General features: G+C 49.0%; 7 protein-coding genes across 7 annotated transcripts; 5 read left to right on the top strand and 2 right to left on the bottom strand.

Annotated features, from left to right (window-relative positions):
* Window positions 1–126: 126 nt before the first annotated feature.
* On the top strand, window positions 127–2,639 carry GGS25DRAFT_505286 (fumarate hydratase). Its single transcript, XM_049262204.1, has 4 exons — window positions 127–263; window positions 419–959; window positions 1,058–2,081; window positions 2,162–2,639. The coding sequence occupies exons 2-4, from the start codon at window positions 518–520 to the stop codon at window positions 2,349–2,351; spliced, it is 1,656 nt and encodes a 551-aa protein (XP_049114268.1). The 5' UTR covers window positions 127–263; window positions 419–517; the 3' UTR covers window positions 2,352–2,639.
* A 1,754-nt stretch (window positions 2,640–4,393) lies between these two features.
* On the top strand, window positions 4,394–6,793 carry GGS25DRAFT_432282 (malate synthase, glyoxysomal). The gene is made up of 4 exons (XM_049258665.1): window positions 4,394–5,085; window positions 5,225–5,960; window positions 6,015–6,257; window positions 6,421–6,793. Exons 1-4 carry the CDS (start codon window positions 4,725–4,727, stop codon window positions 6,710–6,712), a joined length of 1,632 nt encoding a protein of 543 aa, XP_049114267.1. The 5' UTR covers window positions 4,394–4,724; the 3' UTR covers window positions 6,713–6,793.
* A 1,468-nt stretch (window positions 6,794–8,261) lies between these two features.
* On the top strand, window positions 8,262–9,275 carry GGS25DRAFT_524996 (oxidoreductase; the record flags this gene model as incomplete). Its single annotated transcript, XM_049264712.1, has 4 exons — window positions 8,262–8,489; window positions 8,547–8,931; window positions 9,025–9,120; window positions 9,208–9,275. 4 exons carry the CDS (start codon window positions 8,262–8,264, stop codon window positions 9,273–9,275), a joined length of 777 nt encoding a protein of 258 aa, XP_049114266.1.
* Window positions 9,276–13,166: 3,891 nt separating this feature from the next.
* GGS25DRAFT_505272 (Pal1-domain-containing protein) lies at window positions 13,167–15,833 on the top strand. Its single transcript, XM_049262203.1, has 3 exons — window positions 13,167–13,853; window positions 13,924–14,371; window positions 14,426–15,833. The coding sequence occupies exons 1-3, from the start codon at window positions 13,809–13,811 to the stop codon at window positions 15,193–15,195; spliced, it is 1,263 nt and encodes a 420-aa protein (XP_049114265.1). The 5' UTR covers window positions 13,167–13,808; the 3' UTR covers window positions 15,196–15,833.
* Window positions 15,834–15,873: 40 nt separating this feature from the next.
* Window positions 15,874–18,277, top strand: GGS25DRAFT_432124 (uncharacterized protein). The gene is made up of 2 exons (XM_049258662.1): window positions 15,874–16,306; window positions 16,470–18,277. The coding sequence occupies exons 1-2, from the start codon at window positions 16,064–16,066 to the stop codon at window positions 18,030–18,032; spliced, it is 1,806 nt and encodes a 601-aa protein (XP_049114264.1). The 5' UTR covers window positions 15,874–16,063; the 3' UTR covers window positions 18,033–18,277.
* A 67-nt stretch (window positions 18,278–18,344) lies between these two features.
* GGS25DRAFT_432155 (FAS1 domain-containing protein) lies at window positions 18,345–20,293 on the bottom strand. Its single transcript, XM_049258664.1, has 2 exons — window positions 19,453–20,293; window positions 18,345–19,370 (listed from the first exon to the last, which is right to left on the bottom strand). The coding sequence occupies exons 1-2, from the start codon at window positions 20,146–20,148 to the stop codon at window positions 18,657–18,659; spliced, it is 1,410 nt and encodes a 469-aa protein (XP_049114263.1). The 5' UTR covers window positions 20,149–20,293; the 3' UTR covers window positions 18,345–18,656.
* A 1,673-nt stretch (window positions 20,294–21,966) lies between these two features.
* GGS25DRAFT_505226 (alpha/beta-hydrolase) lies at window positions 21,967–23,534 on the bottom strand. Its single transcript, XM_049262202.1, has 3 exons — window positions 22,963–23,534; window positions 22,425–22,738; window positions 21,967–22,325 (listed from the first exon to the last, which is right to left on the bottom strand). Exons 1-3 carry the CDS (start codon window positions 23,285–23,287, stop codon window positions 22,113–22,115), a joined length of 852 nt encoding a protein of 283 aa, XP_049114262.1. The 5' UTR covers window positions 23,288–23,534; the 3' UTR covers window positions 21,967–22,112.
* Window positions 23,535–27,953: the final 4,419 nt, after the last annotated feature.

Raw genomic sequence — 27,953 nt, 5'->3', positions numbered from 1 at the left:
TTATTTGAATGGATAGATTAGATCACCGGCAAATAGGAAGTAGATACCCGTCTGCTACACGTGTACTACGCAGTATGTATGTAAGATTGGCAAGTAAGAATCAACCATGCACCTAGTAAGTACCGCCGTAAGTAAGTACGTTGTACAACTTTAAACTAGAAGTTGAGCCTTTTTTTTTCGTTTCGGTTTTTTTTATTTTCGTCTTCAATTTTCTTCACGCGCCCTTTTTCCGAAATACTTGTAACTACATAACTACATACATAGTAAGTTGTGAACCATTTCCAGTTAAACCGGGTCCTCTTATAAAGAGTCACCAATCCTTAACCTCGAAAGTTTATACAGTTTCTGTCTAAACTTGTTAAGAACTTCCTAAGACTCTTTAGTAATTGTTCTTGTCAGCTGATACTTGCCTTTTTAGCCAATTGGCAGCTTGTGCCTCTCAATTACTCAATTATACCAACTGATCCTGGGAGGGAAACTGCTGCGTGACGCACATAACGCACATACAGATTGAATCATGCTGCGATCGGTAGGAAGTACGGCCGCAGGCCAAGCTAGGAATTGCCTTAGACCGAGGGCCATTCCACGTTTGTCTTGCACATGCAACACCTCCTCATCCTTCTCCTCGTCTGCATGCAAACCTATATCGTCATATGCCACTTCGACAAGTACCCTCAATATCTCCAACTCCAACATACTTAGCAAACCGACCTATTCCCTACGATTTCAGAGAAATTTCCATGCGACATCCATAAGAATGGCAGCAAACACGAGAACCGAGACCGATGCCTTTGGCGAGGTCCAAGTCCCGGCAGACAAGTACTGGGGAGCGCAAACTGAGCGTTCTCTCTCCAACTTCCGGATCAACCAGCCTCAAGATCGAATGCCACCCCCCATTGTGAGGGCATTTGGTATTTTGAAGGGCGCTGCGGCGACTGTCAATATGCGATACGGACTTGGTATGCCATAAATCCCATTTGGAGCGCATTGTGCCCTACCTAAACTAGTAACATAACCGTGGAATACTGGCTTACACGATGCGACTACGAGTTAATAGATGAGAAGATCGGCAAGGCCATCCAACAAGCTGCTGCAGAGGTCGCTGACCTCAAGCTCATCGACCACTTTCCCCTGGTCGTCTGGCAAACCGGTTCAGGCACCCAGTCTAACATGAACGCAAACGAAGTCATCTCAAACCGAGCCATTGAGATTCTAGGAGGCACCATGGGTACCAAGAAGCCCGTTCACCCTAACGACCACGTTAACCGTTCCGCCTCCTCCAACGATACCTTCCCTACTGTCATGCACATCGCCGCCGTTCTCGAACTGGAAGGCGAGCTACTGCCAGCACTGAAGAGTCTTCGAGATGCGCTACAGAAGAAGGTTGACGACTTCGAGGCCAAGAAGATCATCAAGATCGGCCGAACCCACCTTCAGGACGCCACACCTTTGACCTTGGCCCAGGAATTCTCCGGTTATGTCGCCCAGCTCGACTTTGGCATCAAGCGAGTAGAGAGCTCCTTGCCGGATTTGAGACTCCTCGCTCAAGGTGGTACCGCTGTCGGTACGGGGATCAACACCTTCGAAGGCTTCGCGGAAGCCATTGCCGAGGAGGTTACTAAGATGACGGGGACCGAATTCAAGACAGCGCCGAACAAATTCGAAGCGCTAGCTGCACATGACGCCATCGTCCAAGCCTCAGGCTCTCTTAACACCTTGGCTGCGTCCATCACCAAGATTGCTCAAGATATCCGATACCTCGGCAGCGGCCCTCGTTGCGGTCTTGGTGAGCTGATTCTGCCAGAAAACGAACCTGGTTCCAGCATTATGCCCGGTAAGGTCAACCCCACGCAATGCGAGGCCTTGACGATGGTTTGCGCTCAAGTCATGGGTAACCACGTTGCGACGACCATTGGTGGCATGAACGGCCAGTTCGAGCTCAATGTCTACAAGCCCCTCGTTATTCGAAACCTACTACACAGCACGCGAATCCTGGCAGACGGTATGCGCTCGTTTGAGAAGAACCTTGTGGAGGGTCTTCAAGCCAACGAGGAGAAGATTTCTAGCATCATGAAGGAATCGTAAGTGCAACTCATACCCATTGCCCATGCCCATGTCCATGATGAATAAAAGTAATGACTAACGATTGCAAATGTCTCAGGCTCATGCTAGTTACTTGCCTTAACCCCAAGATTGGTTACGACATGGCATCTAAAGTCGCCAAGAACGCGCACAAGAAGGGTCTAAATCTGAAGGACAGCGCCATGGAACTCAATGCGTTGACATCGGACGAATTCGACACGCTAGTCAAGCCGGAACTCATGGTCGGGCCCAAGCCCTACAAGGGTTAGGTGCACCAGATAGTCGAGCCCGTCCTGCAATACGTCCAAGCTGAACTAGATGCGCTCGAGGAGGCGACATCGTCGTCGTCAACTTTTCACGACCACCACCATTCCTGTTCTCGCTAAGATCATACATACCCTGGCGTTTGCCAACGCATTGATTTGCATCGCGTCGGTGACAAGAGTCATGTCAGAAAAAGACGACATCGGTCCTGTACAGGTTGCGACAGGTTGTACATAAAGTAAAAAGAATAAAGAGTAAATAGTAAACTTTGACACACACACACATAATCTTTGATGCCTAGGTGCATGTAGATGCCCGAGCTTCGGAAGAGATGGTGATGTTAGACTTGCGTAAGTTAAAAATAGGGGTTCACTTATCGGCTTGATGGATTATCTCTGGCTTGGTGCTGCGTCTTGTTAGGTAATGACTGCTTTCTATGTATGTAACTACATAGAATACACCATGATGATGTGTAGGAGTGAAGCTGGGGAACGGGGGTTCGGGTAGTCTCGGGAACTTTACCGATCTAGGACCTGGAATTGGCTCCCGCCCGACCTCGGCAGCCGGGACTCAAGGTACCTCAGGTACATTGATCGTTTCTCGGCATCTCGGAAGTTCTAGGCTCACTCACCCCTACGTCACCCGGCCCTTTCTTTTAGGCCTTGAGGCGGTTTTCCGATAAGTAACGTTTTTGATTTGGGTGTTTGATACGTTGGTGGAGGGTAGGCCGTAGGGTAGCCAAGGCCCATCCCACGATCTCGGGACAGGCGCGGCATTATGGAGTACGTGAGGGTGCTTATTATCTATGGTATTATCTATCTATCTTTGTCACTCACTTGGTTACATACAAGGCGCAACACAAAGATTTTCCTTTCGGTGTGTATGATTGCTTAGGGAGGTAGGTATGTAGGTACTGTCTATTGCAAGAGCCGACAACGGAAATGGTTAATCCACTGGCGACATCGCTGAGCCGGACAGGATCCCCAAGTCCACATTTCCGTGTAGCTTGCTGTGCCGTGATTTTTACAATTTTTTTTACTTGCAAGAATAGAGTATCTGGATGTAGTAGGTAGGAGGGGTTGAGGGGTGAGTTGATAAGAAGGGAGATGGAACTTGATGCCGTCATGATCCACAATCATTCACTACCCTACCTAGGTATTCCAATTCTTAATAATCGAACAACGAAAACGGTTCCTTGTGTGCGACGGGCAGATGGGTTTCACTGCTTACGGCAAGAAGGAGCCAATGAGAAGTGCCAATTAGCAATTACATCAATAGTTTGATCTCATTCGATCAAAAGATGACCGTTTTGAACTGGCTGGCATGTGGGGAAAAGTATCCTCCCCTTTTATGATTTGAATTTTGAACCGGGGTTGGAGCTCTAAGAGGTTCCCCGGGTGCCGGCTCTTGAGATTTACGGTAGATATGTACCTATTACATATTACCTAGTAGTGTACATACCTGGATGTACCTAGCTATGTAAATACGCTTAATACATATCTCACATGTGATGATCATGTAAGTAACTACATGTACTTATGGCATATGGGGCAAACGTTTAACATTTCCCCACAATGCCACATCTTCACAAGCTTCTTTTGCCTAGGCCCAGACATCTTTTTGGACGTCTAGTAGTCATCCTTCACCTCTTCTCGTCGGCTAACTTCAACATCACGTAGCCACTCATCTATCCTCCTTCCAACCGAACCTGCCTGGAGGGACGGGTTGTTCTGTTGGAGCTTAAACCTCGTCACCTCGTCTCAATGCCGTGGTTAGTGTAGGTACAGCACAGTACAACCCACGTGTAATAGCTACTAAGTTGAGAGGAGCATCTGGAGGTTCTGGCCTAGTCCATGTACCGTGGTAGTGGGCTTTGTCTATTATACACACCTAGCTACATGCCTGACTATGACCTAGGTAGATAAACTGAGACACCCCTCCTTTGGCTTTTTGACCTTTAAAGCGGTTTACCTGGTGTACTTTACTTACCTTGGCTTCTAGACTAAACATCATTGCCCGTTTCTTATAACCGTGAGCCACCCACTATCTACTGATCCGTAACCGTATTGCTGCTGTCATCCCTTCTCTCCAAGGTACATAAGTATCGAGACTTAAGTATCTACTAAGGTACCTTATCTAATTAACAGTAGCTCTCTCTTCTCCCTTCTACATACTTATCTATCTATACCCTCCTAGTTTACTGTTTGCTACTCTCCCCTCTTCCCTTTCATCTAGTTTTCACTACTACTAGCTTTGTTGAGCATCGACTCATATACACCACGCTTCAAGGAAACCAGAATACATCTATACAGAGAATCATATCAACTTGGTGCCGTCTTATCTAACACAACTACTACCACACACCATCACCACCCACCATGGCGACCACCGACTCCATCCTGCAAGGCGTAACCGTCTCGGGCGCCGTGCAAGCCGAGCACAAGAAAATCCTGACGCCCGCCGCCCTCGCCTTCCTCGCCCTGCTGCACCGCTCCTTCAATACCACGCGCAAGGCCCTGCTCGACCGCCGCATCCAGCGCCAGGCCGACATTGATAAGGGAAACCTCCCCGACTTCCTCCCCGAGACCAGACACATCCGCGAGAACCCCACGTGGAAGGGCGCTCCGCCCGCCCCGGGGCTTGTTGACAGGCGGGTCGAGATCACGGGCCCGACGGATCGCAAGATGGTGGTTAATGCGCTGAACTCGGATGTTTGGACGTATATGGCGGATTTTGAAGGTATGTCGTTATGGATTCTTTTCTTTGTTGTCCGTCGAGGGTGGTGGGGAATCGAGAGTGATCATATTTGACATATGCATATATGATAAACATGATGAGGGCTATTCGTGTCAGGATTTGGCTAACAATCGAAAACCAGACTCGAGCGCACCAACCTGGGACAACATGATCAACGGGCAGGTGAACCTCTACGACGCCGTGCGCCGGCAAGTCGACTTCAAGCAAGGGCCCAAGGAGTACAAGCTGCGCTCCGACCGCGTGCTTCCTACCCTCATCGTGCGCCCGCGCGGGTGGCACCTAGACGAGAAGCACGTCACCGTAGACGGGGAGCCGATCTCGGGGTCCCTGTTCGACTTCGGGCTGTACTTCTTCCACAACGCGCGCGAGAGCGTTCAGCAAGGCTTCGGCCCGTACTTCTACCTGCCGAAGATGGAGTCGCACCTGGAGGCACGCCTGTGGAACGACGCGTTCAACCTCGCGCAGGACTACGTCGGGATCCCCCGGGGAACCATCCGCGCGACCGTGCTGATCGAGACGATCCTCGCCGCCTTCGAGATGGACGAGATCATCTACGAGCTGCGCGACCACAGTTCGGGCCTCAACTGCGGCCGCTGGGACTACATCTTCAGCACGATCAAGAAGTTCCGCCAGAACAAGGCGTTTGTGCTCCCTGATCGTAGTGCGGTCACGATGACGGTCCCGTTTATGGATGCGTATGTGAAGTTGCTGATTCAGACGTGCCATAAGAGGGGTGTCCATGCGATGGGCGGCATGGCGGCGCAGATCCCGATTAAGAATGACCCCGAGGCGAATGAGAAGGCGATGGAGGGTGTCAGGGCGGATAAGCTGAGGGAGGTGCGCGCTGGGCATGATGGGTATGTTTTTCTTTCTCTCTCCCCCTTTTCACTGTAGTACTAACACCCAAAAAGTACATGGGTGGCCCACCCCGCCCTAGCAGGCATCGCATCCGAGATCTTCAACAAGCACATGCCGACGCCGAACCAGCTGTTCCGGCGGCGCGAGGACGTCCAGATCGGTCAGAAGGACCTGCTGAACATGAACGTGCCCGGTCAGATCACCGAGGACGGCATCCGCAAGAACCTCAACATCGGCGTCAGCTACATGGAGGCGTGGGTCCGGGGTATTGGCTGCGTGCCGATTAACTATTTGATGTACGTTTTAATCATTTCACTGCTTTGTCGCGTCTTTACTGTATATCTACTGTCCTCTACCCTTCGTCACCCTTCTTACCTAAATACTCATACCCTCGACCCCATCCTTCCTTCCTCTCTATTCTTCCCCTCCTCCTCTTAAACAGAACTAACAACCACACAGGGAAGACGCCGCCACAGCCGAAGTGTCCCGGTCACAGCTCTGGCAATGGGTGCGGCACGGCGTGACGACCGCGGAGGGGACCAAAGTCGACAAGGCGTACGCTTTGCGCCTGCTAAAAGAGCAGACGGAGCTGCTGGCGGCGGCGGCGCCGAAGGGCAGCAACAAGTTCGCGCTGGCGTCGCAGTACTTCGCGGCGCAGGTCACGGGCGAGGACTACGCGGACTTCTTGACGACGCTGCTGTATAATGAGATCACGACGGTGGGGAATGCGGCGCCGGCTAGTAAGTTGTGAGGAGGTGTTGGGCGTGAAGATGGAAGAAAATATTTACGAGAATGTGGTAGGTATAGTATAGGTAGGGAAGGGAGGGGACAAGCTATTTATTGGCGTATTGTATGAATGTTAATAGTCTATGAACAAGATGAAAAAAAAAAAAGCAAACTTGAATGAAAAAATCTACGTATTCGTTATATCTGATCTATATGCCTGATAGAGAAACCTGAGTTTGCATTTATTTGTCTTGGTAACATGAACTTTGAACATATCTGACATAGGGCTAGTATGTGTCTTACGGATGCTGCCGTGCCTCATAAGAGCGACCTCCTTACGAAGTACTAATTTTTGCTTGATTCCTATTGATAAAGTATTCATATATTCTACTAGCATCCATATATATCTAATAGCTTTATAAGACTAGGTACCTAGCCATTGAGTCCAATGCCACCATTTACATCGAAATGCCGAATTTCTGCTGGTGGATTTCGACGCACTGGTGAGATAGCCTGTTGTCGTCAGGATTGGAAGGTGATGACCATAGGTGGGTAAAATCTCGTGTCCCCTTATCTGCCTACCTATTGCCTACATGTAGTTAGGCTTTGAGACAACTATGTACCTAAGGTTAGGGGAAAAGATCGATGAGAAGAAGACTTGGTTGTTTACGACACATCTGGTGTTTGAATAAAATAAAATGGAAATATCGATTGCCTATGATAGGTATGATGATGCTAGTGTTGATCTGCTTCGTATATGATGGTGACGCACATACGAGTACCCTCTTTTGACACATGTCGCCAAGGCTGCGAGGGTTGCGAGCAGAGGTATGTAGAGACATCATGGGCTTGAGGTTTGTTATCGCGAAAGCTGACTGCGCCTACACTGCTCGTATGTACATATCGATGCTGGGCGAGCGAGAGGAAAGCAGTTTTGGGGCTGGGTATAAGTAACTTATGTAGTAGGCATGCTAGATACCTACCTACGTAGGCATTGATATACGAGTCTTCCTCCGCCTCGCCTCGCTACCGTAGTAGGTGAACACGGGGAACCCCCATCTCGAGTCCGAGTAGGTACCTATGTAGGTATGTAGAGTCTGCCCGCCTTCGTCTCACATAAGGTTTCAAGCCAAAGCCTCGAGATGTTGAAATCACCTAGAAGTTAATTCTTACCAAAGTGGCAGGAAAATGGCCTTTTATGTTTCAAGTATCTAGATTTGATAGATGCTTGGTAGTATGTAGTTATATGTGGTATTAGGAATGTATGTATATACGTTATACGTACATATATGTATGTATGTATATATGCAAGGGGGCAATTAAATGCCCACCTGCCGTTCAATAAGAGTAATGACGTCACTGGCGATGTCTCGTAATCAATGGCGTGCTATGCATGTACCTGTGTGTATCCAAAGTATTACATGTATGTACTATGATGTAGATAGTATTATGTACCTAGTACTCTATTTGTGCCGTGTCACACTGCAAACACAACATTGAACCTCAACACCCGAAACCGTAACACTGCTACCTATGTAATCATCACAACGTCCTGATCAAGTTACCTAAACAAAATGACTTCGGCATTGATCCTTGGTGCTACTAGGGGGCTGGGTGCTGCCCTGGTGAAGGAATACATCTCACAACCCTCCACGCAGGTCTTCGCTACTACACGGTCTGCAAACGCCCCGAGCGGGTTCCCAGATGGTGTTCAATGGCTCCCCAATATCGATCTGACCCAGCCCGATGTTGGAAAGACTCTCGCTGACCAGCTCAAAGGGAAGGATCCTTTGGATGTGGTCGTAAGTCAACAAGCTGCGCCTTCGCAGCATCACGTGCATTAATTCATCATATCCTAGGTTATCAATGCTGGCCGATTCATGACAGAAGACTTCTCTACCGAGAAAGGTCCAAATTGGGCTGACGAAGTGACCATGTATACCACAAGCTCCATTGCACCGGTATTCGTTATCCACAGCCTCGCACACGCTGGTCTTTTGAAACAAGGATCCAAAGTTGTCCTCGTGTCTAGCGAGGCTGGAAGTATCACATTGCGGCATGAAAAGGAAGGGGGCGGAAACTATGCTCACCACGCCAGCAAGGCGGCGCTGAACATGGTCGGCAAGCTCCTAGCCATCGACCTTAAAGAGAAGGGCGTCATAGTCAGCATCCTTCACCCTGGCTTCATGCGGACTGAGATGACCAAAGGTGTTGGCTTCGACAAGCATTGGGATGCGGGCGGCGGTAAGTAAATCGCGATTCATTACTAAACGATATCCTGCTCGCAAGATTTGCAGTCATCAGTCAGCATAATAGCTAATATTATGGGACTGGCAGCGGTGACTCCGGATGAGGCTGCGAAGAGCCTCGTAAAGTGGACAGAAAGGCTAGATATTAGCAAGTCTGGGGAATATTGGGCACCACGTGGACCACGTGAGTCCCCCCCTCCCCTCCCCCCGATCCTAAGCGATCTAACTTGGACCACACTTGAATTGATGTTGTAACTGACCCTAAAGTTAGGCGACATTGGTATGGCTGAAACTGTGCTCGGGACGAACCTGGAAACGCCTCTGAAGCTGCCCTGGTAATTCTAATTTGCCGCGAAATGTATGCTGTTATTACTAATGCGGATTGCAAAATTCGTCAATGAAACCACCATGATGGAGCTTTCAACTAGAAATCGAGGAGCTTTACATCTGCCCACTGCTATCAACGGCGTGACTAATGCTAGCAGGTAGCCATAATAATTAGTTAAGCATACAAGAATAGAAGACGCTGGGGCTGTTTCATCCAATGCAAATAGTATTGACTTCGCGGCAGCCAGTAGATCTCAATAAAGACCTGAGACTTGATCGAGTGTTATTATATCGGATGGATATCGGATGGTTTACATGCATAGCTGTGAAGTTTGTGTAGTTAACTAACTAGTGGTTGTACTGTACAGTATGAATTCAACAGAAAAGAATGAAAAAGGGGGGGCTTATTAGTCAGTATAGCTTAAACTACTGCAGTAGAATGATGGGGATCGGCGGTTTGCAAAAAGATAGCAAGATGTTATTTCGAACTACCCCACACATGAACGCCAAGACAAGCAATTCGTTATTATGGGGAGTCCATTTCCGGCTACAACGGACACGGCAGGACTGGGCGGGCTCCCTAGGCTTCAATAGGGGCCTCGAACCGGTATCATCCTGCTTGGTAATGCCCTGCTATAGCGCGCCAAGCCCAGCGCAGTGTAGTTGAGTGGTCAGTGGCCAGTCACGCGTGTAGGTATTGCACATTTGTATGGGTGACTATAAGGTAATAGATGGGCAGGCTGCTATGTAGGTTAGATTGGTGTAATAATGCTCATGGAGCCGGCGTGGACTTTTTTAGGCTGACTTGAGAATGTAGTGTATGATGATACATACCTTTCCAGGGCGAGGTACATGTGTATGCAATTCTAACCATGAGATCCTATGGAAATCGTTCGAAGCAACACGCAATATTGTCATCTTATTATAATATGCACACACATAACTACCTAGGTACCTACTTACTGGGTCAACTTCTATCTATCCAGATCTAGGCCGCTCACCCGTGCCTTTTTGAGTTGCCTGATTTGTGCTATACCTTGCTAACTAGGTAGAGTGGCATCCAAAAGCAGCAAGGGGTATAACTAAACGACGCAGAGCAAACTAACGTTACGAGTGCTACGGTATGGGTTACCGGGGCTATAATATAGTTATAATCGAATAGGCTCTTTTAATACAATTGTAATAGCGCTCGAATTAAGTGTGCAGGCTGCGAGCACGCAGTTCGATGTCGTGAAAAATTACCGTCTTGGGGCTAAGAGAAATAGTCGATAGTCGATAGTTGAGCTAGAAAAGCTGAACATGTTGCGGCTGTGAGAAAAGCCCAGCTGACCTGGAGCTATGTACTAACCTAGTAGTATGTTGAGGTTGAAGTTGGAGTTCAATGCTGGAATTGGAGTAACTAAAAGCTAAAAGTGCATGAAAGCAAATAAATCAGGTATGTATATGAGGGTTTTAAGGTGTTCAATTTAACAAATCTCCAGGTGGGATCAGCGATGCTAAGGCAAGTAATAACTAACTGTAAAATACATGTACTATTAACTGTAAGGCACAACATGCACCAAATCTTAGGTAATTGCTTCGTACTACCCCTACAACCCATATCTGATTTCAACGTGGGTAACACGGAGAAATTAGGTGGATACATCTACGTGACCACCTGCTAGACTACCAAACTGCCAGAGCAACTGCAGACCAGACATCTGGACATGGGTAGGTAGTACATACTAGTTACATAGTACATATAACTACATATGTAATGGCAATTTTTCATTTCTGGACTTTCAGTGCTGCACTTTGCATAACCTCTTTTATTGTCTCCCGACTCCCCCTTCAACTTCCTTTTAATAATTCCTTCAACCTTGTATGCCCGTTAAAGCATTCCAGATGTCTAGAGAAAGATCGATCGATGGGATACGAAGTTACGAACCAATGTGCTACATACTATGTAGTATTCAATGCTCTACACCATGTAGGTAGAGGCAAATACCTAATATGTACAACATTATATGTAGCAATTCTATCAAGCTTCTAAGACTATTCCCATTTGGTACTACTCAGGAGGCAAGCAAGCAAGCAAAGCACCAGACCAGGTAGGTCATAAGGGACACACTTAAGGGAACAATGAACATACGGGGGTAGCGCGATCCGTTACTTTTTTACACATTTCATTAAATCAACGGGGGGTTAGTAAACACATGGCAGTCTAGGTAGGTATTAATCAAATGATATAAGGTTAAACACACCTCGGTCCTAAACTCAATTGATTCCTTCTGTTCTTTTTGTCTCTCTTTCGTCTCGATACCGTGCCATCTAGTTCAAGTTCGTTTTTAGCTTCAACGACTTGACGAGTTCTAACAACCGTCTAACAGCCGTCTAACAACCGAACCCTCCAACGCCTTTCCTCTTCTTTAACACGAATTAATAGCACAGACATTTAAGCAACATCATTGGCCTGCTCCCGCTAGTTGAAAACCCCCCCTCCCCTTGTCCGTCCTAATAGAAACGAACGAACCAGGAGACAAAGAATCCCCCCCATCTTAAATGAATTAAGAGCCCACAGCTGGAAGATATAGTGTACAGTACGCTATTCGATTTAATACCGTTCTTTAGTGAATAAGGGGTCTCTTCAAGGAGGATCACCAAGCTTGGAAGAAGGGGGTAGAAAAGAGGGAAAAGGGAAACCTAAGAAATCAAGATCAAGAATAATATTGTCACCCGACATTAAAAGAAAGAAAAGACTCGGGGAGACCTTGAAGCTCGAACAACATAGGAAATTGTCAAATACCGATCGGTACTTGAGGTAGCACGGCACGCCCTAAAAGTACCTATATTTGCTCCTTCCTTTTTCCTCCACTTTCCCCAAAATTTTCGACAGCAACTGAGCATCATTCAAACTAAAAAGAAGGAAGTTTGGGAAGCTGCGAGAGATAACTTGGTACGACAACAAACCAAGAATTTGAAGTTCAAGGGTGGTACTAATCATTCAAATATCAGAATATCCAAATATCCAAATATCAGAATCAACTAAATCAACTAAAATCAACTAAAATCAACTAAATCAAATCGGCTAAACCGGACAGACCAGCGATTTCCCAACTTGAACTTACATCACACACCTAATACTAGCACATCTCTACCTAGCACGCTCACACCTGGGGCATTGGGGCATTGGGGCATTTTAGCACCGGAAGTTCCTTGCATGGGCAAAAAGAACCTAACGCGCGTTGCCGTAAAACAAACTCAGCTCCAGTCCCAGACTCCCAGACTCCCATTGAATTTCTAATTTCTAACCTACCACACTACATTACCACACTACCAACATTTGAACCTACCACAATTCAAAAGTATACCTGCAACATCTGCACATCTGCTACCAAATTAATCCCTATTAATCCCAATCCATACACTTTTCGACCCACGAATTGACCACCTTTAACCCACTCAACCCACTCCTCCAACTCCATTCAATACAAGCGAGTGTGTCGCATTTCCTAACTCACCTATCAATTCGATTGGTATCTTTTTTTTTCTTTTTTTTTTTTACACTTCGCTTTTTTTTAATTCTCTTCTCTCCTTTCTCCTTCTTGACATCAAGCGCTTGCGTCGCGTCAAGTTTCAAGCCGCTAGCGAACGTCATCGGCCCGTCACAAAAGAATTAGCGAAGCAAAGCACAGTCCTTCATCTCCTGTGCTTGAAGATCGCGGTCACTTTATTCTGGTCCATCATTTATTTGACTGGTCTCTGGTTTCTGGTTTGGACACTTTATCTAACCAAGACCAAAGACCGAAACCTAAACCAAAACCCTCAATTAGAGGACGACAGTTCCGGGGCAGTATCACATTCCCCCTGCAAGATTCGGAACCTTCTCCGTGGAAAACAAGGAAGTTTCAATCATCATGTCCACGCATTCGCAAGATCTTCTAGGTGAGTGTAGCAGATACCAAGATACCAAGAGAATACCCCCCTCCCGCCCCCTTTTTTCCAATCTGTCCAATTTTCGTCTGGAAAGATTGGAAAGATTGGAAGATAACACACTCACATACACCCACACCCACACACAATATACACACATACATACACACCACTACACTAGGACACCTGGCACTCGCATAGGTACAACGTCCTGCGATAAGGAGAGCCAGGATTATGTTGGCTACTCTCCGCTTAATGGGGGCCATCCGCCTTGTTTCATTTGCAGAAATTATTGTTTCACAATTGCCCATCTCAGTCGTCATTCCTATCGCAACAAACCTGTAAAAACCTGTAGTGGCCCGACATTGCTAACCTACTTTTTGTTTGCTGTGCATAGGTCTTTTTGATAATGGCCCATCCGCCCAATCATCCCAATCCCAATCCGCCGGCTTGACGCTTAATCTCTCGTCAAACAACCCCTTTCGCAACCGTGCGGCGTCACCGAACAGCTTGCAATCACCTCCCCATTCCCCTTTTGATGACCCTCACCCCCCTCCTCGACCTACCTCGAGAAATCCTTTCCTCGATCCATCAAACCAAGCACCTGCCCGTACTGCGATCTCTCCCGATAAAATGTCCACATCCCAGGAACCAAAGCCCAGCGTCGATGACCTTTTTGTAAGTCACAATCTGCACTCGAATATCGAGATCGCGTATGAAGCAGACCAATTAACATGCATAATATCAGAGCAGCTTAACGTTCGACGAAAAGGCCACGAAGCCTCGATCAGGATCCTTGCGACCTCCAACCAACCGCCCTTCTGGTGGTCCATCTAGAGGTGAAAACAACCCTCCCCGTGGTCGCGGTGCACCACCACCTGCTTCGTCATCGCATAGGCCAAGCCGATCGCAGGAAGAAGCTTTACGTGCACGTCGTTTGCAAGGCGCATCTAACGGAGATAAAGGCGCGTCGACTACACCCCACAAGAAGCCCACGGAGCGACGCCCGCGCCGTAACAGCGACTCTTCGGTAATGGAGAAGCCTTTGACGGATGCCGAGAAGAAGGCGCGCGACCTGAGACGTAAAGAGCGTGAGCAACGCCACCGAGACCGAGAGGGCAAAGACAAGTCCAAGCCAGCGAAGAAACTTGACATCATCGATCAGCTCGATGCTACGAGCATTTATGGAACAGGATGTAAGTCATCTTAACACATTTATCCTAATTTCACGTACTCACACCCTTAACCAGTATTCCATCACGATGGTCCATTTGATGCTTGCAACCCACACCGCAACCGCAAGGGAAGTCGCCGGGCACCTATGAAGGCATTTGCTGTAGATTCTGCCAACAATTCCATTGGAGGTGCTGGTCCTCTGACTCAACGACCCGACCACGCCCAATTTATGGGACAAGATCATGAGGCTGCTTCCATGTATGGAATGCCGGCTAGGAGGACTGGTGGTAGCAAGAGCGAAGCTGTCTTTTTCGACCCCAAGCAAGGAAATGAGTTTGTCGAGGGCGAGGAGTCACTGGGATTGGGATCCTCAACATTCCTGGAGGGTACCCCGGCAGCTCGAACGGTGATCGAGAAGACTCAGGCCGAGACGCAGGCCATGGAGCAACAGAACTTGGGAAGAAAGAAGTCGGTTGTACAACGATTCCGAAGCATCAAGCGTGGGCCTCGTGACTACGACGCTGGCCGAGTTACCAGCCCAGAGAGCAGCTATGCCACGCCGAAGACGGGTGGAATGTCTGCAGGCAACAACGCTAACGAGCGAAACCCGTTCTTCGCCGAGTTCGACGAAACCGAAGAACACATTTCGGTGAAGCGCAAAGACTCCAACCCGAGGTCCCCTTCCAGCCCACCGCTACCGAACTCGAATCTCGAACGTCGAGCGACTGATGATGGAGCAGCAGGCGATGGCTTCCTGTCCCGTGTCAGGAGCCTGAAGGGAGGACGCCGACGGCCGGATGTGCCAGGCAGAGAAGCACCACCTGCTCCCGGCGTGGCGATGTAAGCTACCGACAGTTGAAGACGATATCGTTTGTGAATTATATCTCATGAGGTAGTTTATCCGGAGGCTGCATCGAGGAGTCGAGCCGGGATCGGCAGTCCTTTTCTGAGACGAATACCAACACCAGGGGGTGTTTCTAGGGATGGGGGGATTTGACACTGAATCCAGTGTGGTGGAATTCATGGCGAACACGTCTTTCGAAAATTTTCTTTGAAAGTACAATACAAGAATAGATGTAGTCGGCGGATGCGCTCAGCTTAGACAGCAAAGCTACTACCTATTGCCTACATGTGCAGTAGGGGGTGGTAAGGAAAGCTATCGGGCACCGGCATACTTACATCACCGTCACTCCTTTACAACCTTCAAAACCTTTCCTGTCAGGATACCTTCTTGCGTTCTATTGTGTTAATAGGAAGTAGTAGCAGACTTTCGAGATGTGTAAAGCATGGCTAAGAGAAACAGCAAAAGACGGACTAGACGAAGCATCGCTACCAAAAAAAAACTAGGAGAACGTCGTGCAGATTGAATTGAATGCATCAGCTCGGTTGCGTATTTGCTTTGATAACTAGAAAGGTTAATAAATACATAGTAGCATACCTATTGTGTACTGTACCTGTTTTATATGTACACATGAGATTGAGTAATAAGTAAATCTCCACTTTCAATGTTTTGTAGAGAAACTTCAATGTTGACATGATTTTATATGTGTACTACCTACCTGTCTAACCTAGTACTTAACCAACAATCTATTCGTATATACCTAACTTCTTTTACATACTCCAACTCTTTACACACATGTTCATAGTAAGATTTATCTCGACATTTTTCACTTCAAAAATCGACAAACTATAAATACCTACGGAAAGGGAATATGGATACGCACTCAAACGACGATCCGCCACCAGCATCACAGGCTAGCTCGCACTTCCCCTTTCTAGAACCCGTGTCCGGCGACATCCTGTACGGTCTCGAGGTCAAAAGGCGGCAAGACCTCAGACGCAGAGGCCGCGTGCGCACGGGGTGCAGGGAGATTGACGACGCGGTGTTGAAGGGCGGGTTTGATCGTGGTAGCGTGGTCGGTGTTAGTGCGGAGGACGGGGATGTTGGGCTTTTGGTGAGTATCTTGTTACTGTTTATTATTCTATGGTGTATGATAGGTAGGTAGGTAATAGCGAGTAAAAGCTGGTAGACAAGCAGACAGACAGACAGACAGACAGACAGACAGACAGACAGATAGATGAGTCACATGGGACGGGAAGGCTAATCCTTTTATCTAGGTCGGCCTGCAAACAGCAGCGCACACCCTAGTGTTCGGGGACCAGTCGCTGCGCCAGGAAAAAGTAGCAATCGTCACCACGCTGCCAGCCACGGCCGTGCTCCCCCTGCTGCGGGACGTGGTGAGGGCGCAGGTCCAGGTGAAGCTGGGCTCGGCGAGACAGAGGGAGGCGGAGGCGGAGGTGGAGGTGAGGCGGTGTCTGGAAAGGATTAGCGTGTCGAGGGTTTTTGATGTTGAAGGCTTGTGGGAGGTGGTTAGTGAGTTGGAGGCGCCTGTGCCTGTTGCTGCGTGTGACGGCGTCGCTGCTGCTGCTGCTGCTGCTGCTGCTGATACTACGACTGTTCTACACGAGGAAGAAGGAGACGCAGAAGTGGTTAGCGCGGCTGTGGAAATGGATGAACAGGAGACAACGAAGACCGCTAGAATTGGAGAAGAAGATGATAATGAGAAAGAAGATGAGGAGGAGGAGAAGAAGAAGGAGAAGGAGACGACAGCAGCAGCGACTCTACCTCCCCTCAGACCTCAGCAGCGGCGCACAGAGGTATTGGATAGCGAGTACGACGAAAACGAACAGCTGAGCTTGCCCTCGGCGTCTTCTTCGCCTTTATCTTCACCTCCAGACAGTATCCGATCTCCGTCTATTAGTGATATTCCTGCTCCTGCGATTATTACGCCTACACAAATATCAGCAGCAGCAGCAGCAGCAGCAGCAGCATCACCGACAGTAGCAAAGCAAGAAGAGCCCCAGCACCAGCAGGAACAAACCTCCCACACCCCCGACCTAATAATAATAACCCACTTCTCCGCCCTCCTCACCAACCTCTTCACCCGCGCCACCGCAGCCGGCACCGGCAACAGTAACAACAACAACAGCAAAACGTCAGCACATACTACGCTACAGCTATTATCCTCGCATCTGCGGTGCTTGGCACGCTCGTCCGCCGGGCCACTTGTTATGCTGCTTAATACTACTACTACTACCACCACCACCACCACCTCGTCATCTGCTTCTTATCCGACTACAAACATGAAAACCACGAAGCCTCCGTTGGAACCCACGCTCCGGTCAATATTCGCACCAACGCCCACAACAATCATCGGAGGAGGGGCAGGGGGGGCAGGTATAACAACAACAACCAAACCAGCCTTCGGCGCCACCTTCGCGCAGTTCCTAGACCTACACCTCCTGTGCACCTCCATCCCGCGCCGTCGAGGCGACGCCGCCGCGGCTTCTTCTTCTTCGGCGGCGGCGGCGGGGACGGTTCGGCACGCGACCGTGGTCGAGGTCTTGCTGGACGAACTGGTTGTCTGGGAGCGGGAGGGCGATGGCGATGGCGGCAGCAGTTCTGATACTACTACCAGGTCTACCACCACTACTACCACCACCCCAGCGAAATGGAAAAGAACCAACAGAGAACAACGATGGGGCGCCGTGGAGGCTCGCGCGGGGGCCGCTAGACTCGTCGACGCGTCTGTGGCTGTCGGGGACGCAAAAGACTCGAGGTTTCAGGGGCCTTTTCGGATCGCGGGTGGGTTTGGGGGGCCGCCGCCAAGGGGGCTGTGAGGAGCGTGAGGGAGTTGTTAGGGAATGGGCGGGCGGGTGAGGTGGAGGTGGGGGTCGAAGTTGTTCGTGTATTTGAGGGTCGTAATGGACTTGATCAGGGGACATACTTCGCGAATATCTATCTACCTAAGTACTACCACATTTAAAAGTTAGATTTCATGGGATGCCTTCCTTCTTAATAATGTATCGAAGGTCTCTACCATGAGAAATAATCACGATGACATCGAACCGGATTCAGTATAGAGTTTATTCATGCTTGTGTTCTACGAATTGCCTGGCCTGCCATCCAACACCCCAAACCATCCAACCCGTGACCATAAGCCCTAACCTAGCTAAGTTTATATGCTGATAGATAGGTACCTACCTACCTAGATAATGAACAACACCTCTTCATCAAAGTATCAGGATACGGCACTAATATCCATTAATGAACCGTACTAGGTACCCTTTTCCTACTCCCATCCCCAAGCGCCTTTTACATTTAGCTTCGTGAATGTGTGATATAGTATACAGATGCATCGCTTAGATTAGCTCATCCAATCTTTTCACGATGGAATAGCCTCTAATATTACCTAGCATGGCTCGTCATCTGCAGCTGTGGAGTTTCTGCCTTACGTTAACTCTTCACAACTCACCCACCTCCTCGTCCGCGACAAACGGGCTCAAACGCTCAATCAACTCCTCAACGGGAATATCACCATCGACATCCGCGTTCCAGGAGCCCTTGTGCTTGTGCGGGGGAATCAGAACAGAATCAACCACTTGAATGACACCGTCCTTGGCCACTCCATCCTGAATGGTAACAGGCACGTGTCCGTTGAGCTTGATTCTGATAAATCCGTACCACCGTGTAATGTCGACAGCGATGTGCTTGTCACCTAGGAGCGTAGGCAGGTCGATGTGGAAGTGCTTGACGCCCTTGCCGGTCGTCTGGTCTTTGTCATTGACGTCGTCGGCACTCTCGATTTCGTCACACCGCATGTTGAGAAGAGAGTCAGAACCCTTCTTCCCGTAGTACTCGTCCGAATACAGCGTCTCGTTGACGACAACGTGGTAGGCTAATAGTGCCTTGAGGTAATGTAGCCCCTTCTCCGTGTTGAACAGGAAGGCATTGGCGCCAGGACCCAACTTCTTGAAGGCAAGGTTTGTGGGTGCGAAGAGAGTAATGCCTGTAAGGTATTTCTTCCCGCTACTATTGTGGTGGTGGCCGAACCCAGTCTTCCCGGCTGCGAGGGAGAGCGTTGAGAACTTGGTTGGGAATAAGGAGATCAATGTCTCGATGGGCGGCGGTGGTACTAGGATGTGGTCTAGACCATGAACGACTCCATTCTTGGTTACCTAGTTGGGGTGTCGATTAGCAAACATAATCTAATGATATACATGGTAGAGTGATTAGAGGGTTCATATAGAGAGAACATACCAAGTTTGCGTAGATAATCTTGCCGAAAAAGTTCATCCTTACACCGGACAAGCCAACACTAACGCGAAGCCTCTGAGGTCTGCCGCCCAGTGCTTCTTCTTCGTAAGCGGTCGGTAAAGTGTGGTGAGTGAGCACACGACCAGCGGGATAGAAGCCGGGAAGGACATGATACTGAATGAGCTTTTCGATAAACTCCTTGGGGGGCTTATGGCCCTTATGGTGGTCGGGGATCCTTTCAAAGGCTCGGTCGGTGGGCACGAGGACTGTCACGTTACCTCCTGATGTGCTATTGAGCTTGTCGACTAGGTCTGGAAAGTCGTCAATCAAGGCAGCGAACCTCTTGGTGTAATTGGAGGCGTGGATCGATTGATACACCGTCAGGTTCGTGCTGTGTCCCGGGGGTCCGTGGTGAGGACCGTTGTTGTAGTCGGAAGTTGAGAGAAAGTCGGTGATCAAAGAGGTGTCCTCGCTAAGTTCACCAGCCTTATTCTCGGCAATTCTAATAGCGTCATCTAGGACATTATGGGCGGACGAGAGAGCGTCGTCGAAACTAGGAAGGGCATCCCACCACGTAGAGACGGTTTCTTCGGTTTGCTGTTTGACATCGAGGATGAGCTGCTTTGCGGTAGCCTCATCAGGTATAACGATAGCGGAGGCTGTGGCCACCAGGGGCAACAGCGTAGTCGAATACTTCATGTTCGACGATGATAGGGTTCGTGATTTGGTAGAACAAGTGGGAAATATCAAAAGGGTCCGGAATCTACGGATGTGGGAAAAGCTTATAAGAAGAGGTGCACATAAGACGATATAAGACGCTTGTCTTACGAGGCCAGGGATCTCTGACGGGTATTGACGTCAAACCCCGTATATAATACAGCTAGGAGTATTCAGATCACAAAGGGAGAAAGGGGGGAAGGGGTCTAGAACCGAGTCGTGGATGACAAGCGATGAGTCGAGAGAAGGGAGGATTAGGTATTCTACTTACACAGGTATGTTGTACTTGTGTTTGTACTTCAATAACGTACTTGACCTACGCAATTACTGATTTGTATTAGGAATGATTGGACGCCTCTGAGATTTGCAGGATGCGTAATGCCAATCTCTCCTCTCTTTCCGCGTCATGATTGATGATTGTGATTGAAGGACGGGCATCTGGAAGAGAGAGGTGCAAGTTTAAGTGGGATATATTCACAAAGTACAAAGTAGCGATACGCCTTATGTCTTACGTCTTACGTCTTACATGTACGTCTTCGACTTGCCTCTTATTGGTGACTGACCAAGCTACCTGTATCCCTGTCGTCTCATCCCCAGTTTTGTACCAACGGGTCGGGCACTTCATGGTCCCGCTTCCCGACCGGTCTTCCCATTGGCTACATGTAATGTTAATTCTTCATATATTAAAAGAAGTCGCAGGTACATTGTTACATATACACACTTTAAGTCTTCAACTCCAGTTATACGTAGAGGAATACGCGTATAAGGGATAGGTACGCGGATAGTTCATACACCTATCTATCTTGCATACAAAGTACTAGGTAGGTAATATATGTACCTAGCTGAGTAAGTACATTATGATCTGCCATCCCAACCCTTAGGTCTCATGGCCAGATATTAACTTCTTGTTTGGGTGCTGGCGTTTGTAGGAATCTGTGAGAGTTGTTCATGGACCCGCGGCTTCTTGCTATCGAGTCCACATGTCGAACGGCTGGTATTTAGTCTAGGCGGTTGGTTTTTGCGGTAGACACGGAAGACGATGACGATGTGAGCGATGACAATACTAATACAAGCCCTACAGACGCGGGGGATGATTTCATCTATCTGATCACGCTGAGCCTGAGACGGAGTCGATTCAGGAGGGAGACTCGGCTAGTTTAGCAGCACGGCCTCGTTCACGTGAGATACTGTTTTGCGATGACCAAGTTGCCCTATTCAAGGCGAGGCACGGCAGGCTATAAACTTGACTGTCAGGTACTCAGGGCTCCAGGGCGTTGGGTGGAATTTGCTATGTTGTCCGCGTCTTCACTTACCTAGTACCGAGTAGACAATATACGTGTATGGTGCTGCCAACGGGAAACCTCACTAGTTCGTCGAGACGTCATCAAGACTCAAGCTCGCCAGGTATGCTGGATAAGAGGCGTCGACATCGACATCGAAACGTCCAGCTGGCAAGTTGACGCCCGTTACTTGTTCTCCGGGACGGAATCATTTGGTGGGTGCGTCGGTGCCTCCATTGGTGCCTCAATTAATGCCTTAGCCGGCACCTCAATTACAGGCTGTGGAGGTGGTGCAACGCCTTGTCCGCCGCCGTTTTGGCTTTGCAGCTTCTTTTTGACGTGGTATATGAAAGAGATCACAGACATCATGACTGATTTTGCCGTAGGCACTGTGTTATCGAAGTTGAAGAGTGGTTGGAATATTTTTTTAGGAAATGGATGAGAGCGGAGGTAGGCAAGTAGGCATCTGTCCCCTTTTATAGTGTATACTTCTAATAGTCTGACTACTACCTAAGTAAAGACTTTCGCCCAAGAGTAGCAAGGTTGAACATACCAACTATCGCAGCTATTAGCCATAACTCTGAACCCTGAACACACCTATCTTACCAACTATTCCCTTAGTTCTAAGTAAGACGGCTGACACCAAAATCTTATTCTCATTCATCTCTAAGAAGCCAAAAACTCCTCAAGTATCCGGTTGAACTTCTCCGGATTCTCCCAGAACATGCAATGGCTCCCGCCTTCCTCCTTCTCAAAGATCTCCAACCGGGACCCCGGTATCTGTTTCGCTATCCACTCGATCCCCGTGATCGGTATGGGACTGCCCTTCGCTCCGACCACGAGCGTCGGGACGGTGATCCGGGGAATCACGTCCCTCCACTTTGAAAATAGGGGGATTAGCATATGTATATGGGCAAAGGGGGCGAGGGAAAGGCGAATCATGAGCACCAAACCAAAGAAAACAAACAAACAACCTACATCCATCGCCGCATGATCCAGCATCAGCCTCCCCGCCAGGTCCGGCGGCATCTTCCTCGCCTGCCGCATACTCCACTCGAAGTCCTCCTCGGACACCTTCTCCGTGTAAAAGGACCTGGACAGCGCCTCGCGCGCCTCCTCGCCCTGGGGTCCGACCATCATGGCGTTCGAGGCCTCGAACACCTGCGCGGGCTCGAACATGGCGGCCGCCTCGGCTTTCTGCTCGGCGGTCCACGATGGGTTGATGGTCATCGCGGGCGACTGGTCGACGAGGACGAGCTTGCGGATGCGGGTGGGCGGGAAGAGGTCCCAGTCTGTGGTGGGTGTGGGTTAGTAGCGATTATCTCTCTAAGCCGTCTTCCTCATTTCCCTCGTTTTGCTTTTTTTTTTTTTTTTTTGGGGGGGGGTTGAAAAGAGGAAAAAGGGGAGGGGGGCAGATGAGAGAAAAGTACAAAGTCTCCTAAACCAGCTCTACATCAAACAACCACCCACCCCCCCTCAAATAAACAAAAAAAAAAAGACCGCCATCAATACTCACAAGCCCAAACCACCGAAACCCCCATCGAGTGCCCCAGCACCACCACATCCCTCAGCTCCAGCGCCTCCAGCAGCGCCTCCAGGTCCGCCGCGAGCCGATAAACGCGGTACCCGAAGCCCGGCTTATCGGAGTCGCCGTGGCCGCGGTGGTCGTACGTGGTGACGCGGTACCTGGTCTGGAAATGCGCGACCTGCTTCTGGAACTGCGCCGCCGTCTGCGACCACCCCGGTATCAGCACCAGGTTCGGCGCTGCGGGGGGCCCGGCTTGCGAGTAGTGTAGGCGCACGCCGGGGGAGACGAGGATGGAGTTTGTGGCTGTGGCCATGGTGCTGCTTGCTTGCTTGTGCTTCTTTTTCCTTCTGTTGCTTCCTTTCTTTTGGGGGGGAGGGGAGGCTCGGCGAGGATGCGTTGAGGGGTTAGGTAGGTAGGTATGATATTACCTATTATACATGCTGGAATAATACCAGACTCGATAAAACAAACCCGCGACAGCCGAGCGGGGGGGCGGTGTACGATATAAGCTTATATACACGAATATTCAAGATAAGCCAAACTCAAGCGTAAGCTGCGGAGGTAATGTACCTACCTACGGGATTTAAACGGGGGACATGTAAACCGGGCCTCTACGTATATCCATCTATCTTTACATCGGAATACCTACCTAGTTAGTACCTATCTACCTACCTATGAGATCAAGCGAACAGGATTATTATATTACTATGACTAAAACACGTTACTTATTACCAAACTCGAGTTGCTAAGCCACCTAAGCAGAGCATCTTTCTTTCTTTCGGTTCGCTTCCGTCTCCGCCCTGCTGCATGACGATGGTAGGTAAGTAAAAAAAAAAAAAAAAAAAAAAAGTCTCCGAGTAAGTAAGTAGGCAGGCAACCTCTAAGTAGGTATAGATTATCTCCCAACCCCTCTCAGCTGAAAGATGAGCTACGGCAAAACGATACACGACAAGCGGTATTACTTAGGTTAGACTCAACCCCACGAGCATGGTATGTACATAAGAACCGCTTTGGTCAGCTTCAAGCGGGCTAACCTACCTAGGTAGGCTGCCTAGGTATCAACACTTCCATCCACGAAAACCAAAATCGCTCGTAGCTTAGGGTTCTCATAACTTCCTTCGAAACCTCATCCCCGCGGTCATTCATCTTGTCCCGTCCTCCGCTGCCACTTTAACACCCACCCCCATCACCACCACCACCACCTCCTCCTCCTCCGCCATCACCACCACCACCTCCTCCATCGCCGCCATATCCACCTCCGCCTCCGCCTCCGCCTCCGCTGTCACCGCCGCCTCTCTTTCGGCCGCTAGAGCAAGAGTTCCCCATCGCTGTGACTATCATGAAGTTTATTAGCACTTTCCGAGTACTCATTCAATTCATTGATTAATTCACAAGTAGGTAGGTAGGTAGGCAGGTACCGCGAGTCCGACAACTCACTTGAAAAAATTGATCTCTAGAAACAGGTCCTAGGTAGGCAAAGTATATATTGCAGTTTAGTTTAGTTTTGTTTTGTTGGTTCGATAGAATTGAATTATATCTTATTGTATTGTATTTTGTTTCGTTTTGTTTCGACTTTGGGTTTCCCACTCAGCACGAGGAGGTCGTCCTGTAGACTGCTGCTTCTTATAACTAACGCCGTAGGTGACACAACGAAAACTGCACGCCCCTGAGTTTCGAATCAGCCCCGACTACTACTGTCTAACCTTAGTATATACCGAATGCGCATACGTAGGGTAGGTATGTAGGTGTTGTACCGCCCGAGGCTGCAGAGCCTGCAGCCAAGCAAAAATATATATTAACGAGCGCTTACGAGACCAGGACTTTGCACGAGAACCGACGCTTCTGAGGCTGTATATTCCCCATTTTATTAGATCGTCTCTCGCGAATGAATAAAAAACGCCTAACTTATAAAATCATTCTATATTTAAATAAGAAACTATAGCTCGGTACCTAGGCAGAATTTCAGCTTGGACTGACCCCGCTGGAGGCATTGCTCTCCGCCCTGTTTGATAGGATGTGGGAGGACTAGGCAGATAGTCCTACGGGAGACGTCAGCGGGATTGGCGGTTCTCTTGATCTTCCGATTCTAGGAAGGACATCGGCCGGCGCTAGATAGGTTAGCCTAACACGAATCCTTTGTCCATGTGATTTTTAATGATGTTTCGAATTGCATCCAACATAAGACAAAATTACATGCACCGAGAAGAACTACAAGCCCACGGGTGAGGAATACAAATGCTCCGGTTGTTTAGAGGCACCGTATACAGGTAGCCCTGGGGGTCTTATACAACAAGACTCTAAACTAGAAGCTAAGTTACATGTAGTAAATACAAGCTCGTCAATAATACATGGGGGCAATACATGGGGGGGAATACAAATGTACAATACCTAGTGTGAGTACCAAGTAACTCATCGCCCGATGCCTCATACGGGACAGGTGCTATCCGTCTTCTCGAGCTTAAAACTCGGCTTGCCGTGCCCGCGACATACTGACTCGGGTCATGGGCAGTAAAACCAAGCCACACACCCACCCGTAGCAAGGGTAGGCTGTTTTGAGCTGAGCCCTGATATCTCGGTGTGAATTTTGGACTGATCCTCTCTTGTGAAGAGTCATTACTGCGATTTTTCTGTCGTCCTTGTGTTGAGCTTCTAGGCTGCAACGTCGTGAGAGATGCTAAAGATGAGCAATCTCTAGTGTCCGAGATTTGATTGATGGCTGGGCATCAGCTCTGAATACTTCGACCGAAAGCGCTTACCTTTTATATATAAGCTTCTTGTTAGGCTTGCTAGAGTCGTATACATTGCTGATAACAAGAGCGAGTGCATGTTGGATCTCTCCCGCCAAGAGCGATGTATGCTGTGTTGAATAGCCTCTCTCGTGAGAACTGTATCGATCTCGGGAAGAGCAATAGAGTATCGTTCATTCGGCAAGAGCGACATAGTCGAGGCAGTTTCACGGCCCACGTCTGCAGGTGCTGCGTGTTGCTGCGTGTTGATGAGTGTTGACCAGTGTCGTCTAGTGTTGTTGATTGTTGTAGAGTGTCGTCAAGTGTCGTCAAGTGTCGTTAGGTGTCGCTATGTGTTGCTGTTGGCACATTGTAGCATAATTAGAGCTAGTCGTATGCTTTCCTACGCCAGCTAAGCAACACGCTCGACTGTGTGCTACTCCAAGAATCGAATGCTGATAGGTGGGAACGCAGATACATTCTCGAATCCTATGAGGGTGGCCTTCGAGACTTCTAGACCTATGGAGAAATCGCTAGGCCGATGAGTTCTTGAAACCCATCAGCGCCACATTGGACACCTTCAGTTCCCTGGGAAGATGACGGCCATTCTGTCACGATGTTTATGGGTCACGGGTAGTTGGTGGAGATGGTAGGGGAGTCGCTTCAGCAGGAGCTGGAGAAGGTTCGGCGGTGGGAGGAGGAAGAGCAGCCCTATTCTTGTTAGATGGTCCAGCCTGGTCAGAAATAGTAAGTAGGTGCTGTTCGTGGCTCGACCAGGAATCCGTGGGTGAGGTTATACTGGTTACCGAAGAAACGTAGAGGTGCTGCCAGATGTAAGACCTGTAAGGCAAGTTTAATGACAACGATTAAGATGTGTAGAACTGAATATCAGAGATTAGAAGCAAGATCCCGTCAGTGGGGAGTCGTAGCGGTGGGCATTTCTGGTGCCTTCATCTTGTTCAACTTCTGAATAGCCTGGTAGGCCAGCCGTTCCAGGGAGAGTTTATTTGTCTTAGGTAAGGCCATCTTCATCAAGATACACTTGACACTTGAGAGAGGAACCTCTCCTCGGAGTTCGCGTCGAAGTATTGTTTTTGATGATGATGATGATGTCGAGTTTGTTGTCGTGGTGTTTGATCTTGATGATGTTGCATTTATGATCATGATGCTTCATCTTTACCCCCGCAATATATTTCGGTGGGATAACCAAATACTGGAAATAATCTCTCTTCCCAAAACTTGGCCACAGCCCTCCATCCAACATCGAGTGTCCAAGTTCGCCCGGCTCAGGCCTCCAATGGCGTCTCTTTGAGTATAGACAGACGACGGTGTTGATGTCGTTGATGTCCTTCTCGAAGACTCGCCATCCGGAGTAGGCTCTAGTGTGGTAACACTTGGTTCCCGCCACGTGCATGCCGTTCACTTCGGAGCAGCAGCCGGTCCCCCTAAACAAACGAGGAGAAATAATCGACGGTTAATAATATGTAGCGCTCTCCACCTGGACCCCGTGGGGATATCGGCCCCAAGAAATCCATCCCCACCACGGACCAAGGAGTGAGATGCACAACCAACCGCCTTCCTCCCCTCGCCGGCAACTTGTTAGAAGTTTCGGTACACATCTGACAGGAGGCACATTTCCTCACAACGTCCTGATATCATGTTGGCCAACAAAAATGCCCAAAGAGGCACTCTCCACGAGGCTGTGCTTGGAAAATGGTAAAGGAGATACCAAGGACCAACATACGTCGCCAGCCCAACCACCCCATTCTCCTCCAACCGACATACCACCTACCCTACCACCGCCTCCCGGAAGCAAACTGCTCACAATATAAATTGGCAACGAGGACGTTGCATCACCTCCCCGCGAGGAGGGTGATGATAGGCGCCACTGGCGTGACTTAATCAACTCTTGCCATTCTACTCATAGCACCTCTGCTGGTACCAGGGGATGTGTTTCCGTAGGAAACCCGTCATGCCGATGTAAGTCTCCAGGTCGGCCAGGTTCGTCGGCATCTGTAGCTTTCTGATGGCCGCGATGCGGTCTTTAGTTATACTGACACCGTATCCATCCACTGAGAATCCCAGGAGGGTGATGGATGGATATCCGAGGAAGGATTTCTTGGCGCAGATCGCCAATCCAATTTCGTCAAACCTGGCGAATACCTTGTCCAGGTGGTTCAGGTGTTCTTCCTTGGTGTCGCTGTAGATGACGATGTCGTCGATGTATGCCTTGACGAAATGGTCGTAGTCTTT

The sequence above is a fragment of the Hypoxylon fragiforme genome, assembly GCF_022984875.1.
Source record: "Hypoxylon fragiforme strain CBS 206.31 chromosome Unknown GGS25scaffold_8, whole genome shotgun sequence".
Taxonomy (NCBI): Eukaryota; Fungi; Ascomycota; class Sordariomycetes; order Xylariales; family Hypoxylaceae; genus Hypoxylon; species Hypoxylon fragiforme.
The sequence above is the reverse complement of the archived record's forward strand: the minus strand, read 5'-3'. Positions and strand labels throughout refer to the sequence as shown.

What these genes read in the sequence shown, in the direction of transcription:
- GGS25DRAFT_505226 (XM_049262202.1), bottom strand. Translation starts at nt 23,287, where the DNA reads ATGGCCACAGCCACAAACTCCATCCTCGTCTCCCCCGGCGTGCGCCTA. An exon ending in GGTTTCGGTGGTTTGGGCTT is followed by an intron (nt 22,739 to 22,962) that starts GTGAGTATTGAT and finishes CACCCACCACAG; the next exon opens with ACTGGGACCTCTTCCCGCCC. An exon ending in TGGATCATGCGGCGATGGAT is followed by an intron (nt 22,326 to 22,424) that starts GTAGGTTGTTTG and finishes CTATTTTCAAAG; the next exon opens with TGGAGGGACGTGATTCCCCG.
- GGS25DRAFT_432155 (XM_049258664.1), bottom strand. Translation starts at nt 20,148, where the DNA reads ATGAAGTATTCGACTACGCTGTTGCCCCTGGTGGCCACAGCCTCCGCT. An exon ending in AGATTATCTACGCAAACTTG is followed by an intron (nt 19,371 to 19,452) that starts GTATGTTCTCTC and finishes CACCCCAACTAG; the next exon opens with GTAACCAAGAATGGAGTCGT.
- GGS25DRAFT_505272 (XM_049262203.1), top strand. Translation starts at nt 13,809, where the DNA reads ATGTCCACATCCCAGGAACCAAAGCCCAGCGTCGATGACCTTTTT. An exon ending in CCAGCGTCGATGACCTTTTT is followed by an intron (nt 13,854 to 13,923) that starts GTAAGTCACAAT and finishes GCATAATATCAG; the next exon opens with AGCAGCTTAACGTTCGACGA. An exon ending in GAGCATTTATGGAACAGGAT is followed by an intron (nt 14,372 to 14,425) that starts GTAAGTCATCTT and finishes ACCCTTAACCAG; the next exon opens with TATTCCATCACGATGGTCCA.
- GGS25DRAFT_432282 (XM_049258665.1), top strand. Translation starts at nt 4,725, where the DNA reads ATGGCGACCACCGACTCCATCCTGCAAGGCGTAACCGTCTCGGGCGCC. An exon ending in GTATATGGCGGATTTTGAAG is followed by an intron (nt 5,086 to 5,224) that starts GTATGTCGTTAT and finishes ATCGAAAACCAG; the next exon opens with ACTCGAGCGCACCAACCTGG. An exon ending in GTGCGCGCTGGGCATGATGG is followed by an intron (nt 5,961 to 6,014) that starts GTATGTTTTTCT and finishes ACACCCAAAAAG; the next exon opens with TACATGGGTGGCCCACCCCG.
- GGS25DRAFT_505286 (XM_049262204.1), top strand. Translation starts at nt 518, where the DNA reads ATGCTGCGATCGGTAGGAAGTACGGCCGCAGGCCAAGCTAGGAATTGC. An exon ending in CAATATGCGATACGGACTTG is followed by an intron (nt 960 to 1,057) that starts GTATGCCATAAA and finishes ACGAGTTAATAG; the next exon opens with ATGAGAAGATCGGCAAGGCC. An exon ending in TCTAGCATCATGAAGGAATC is followed by an intron (nt 2,082 to 2,161) that starts GTAAGTGCAACT and finishes CAAATGTCTCAG; the next exon opens with GCTCATGCTAGTTACTTGCC.
- GGS25DRAFT_432124 (XM_049258662.1), top strand. Translation starts at nt 16,064, where the DNA reads ATGGATACGCACTCAAACGACGATCCGCCACCAGCATCACAGGCTAGC. An exon ending in ACGGGGATGTTGGGCTTTTG is followed by an intron (nt 16,307 to 16,469) that starts GTGAGTATCTTG and finishes CCTTTTATCTAG; the next exon opens with GTCGGCCTGCAAACAGCAGC.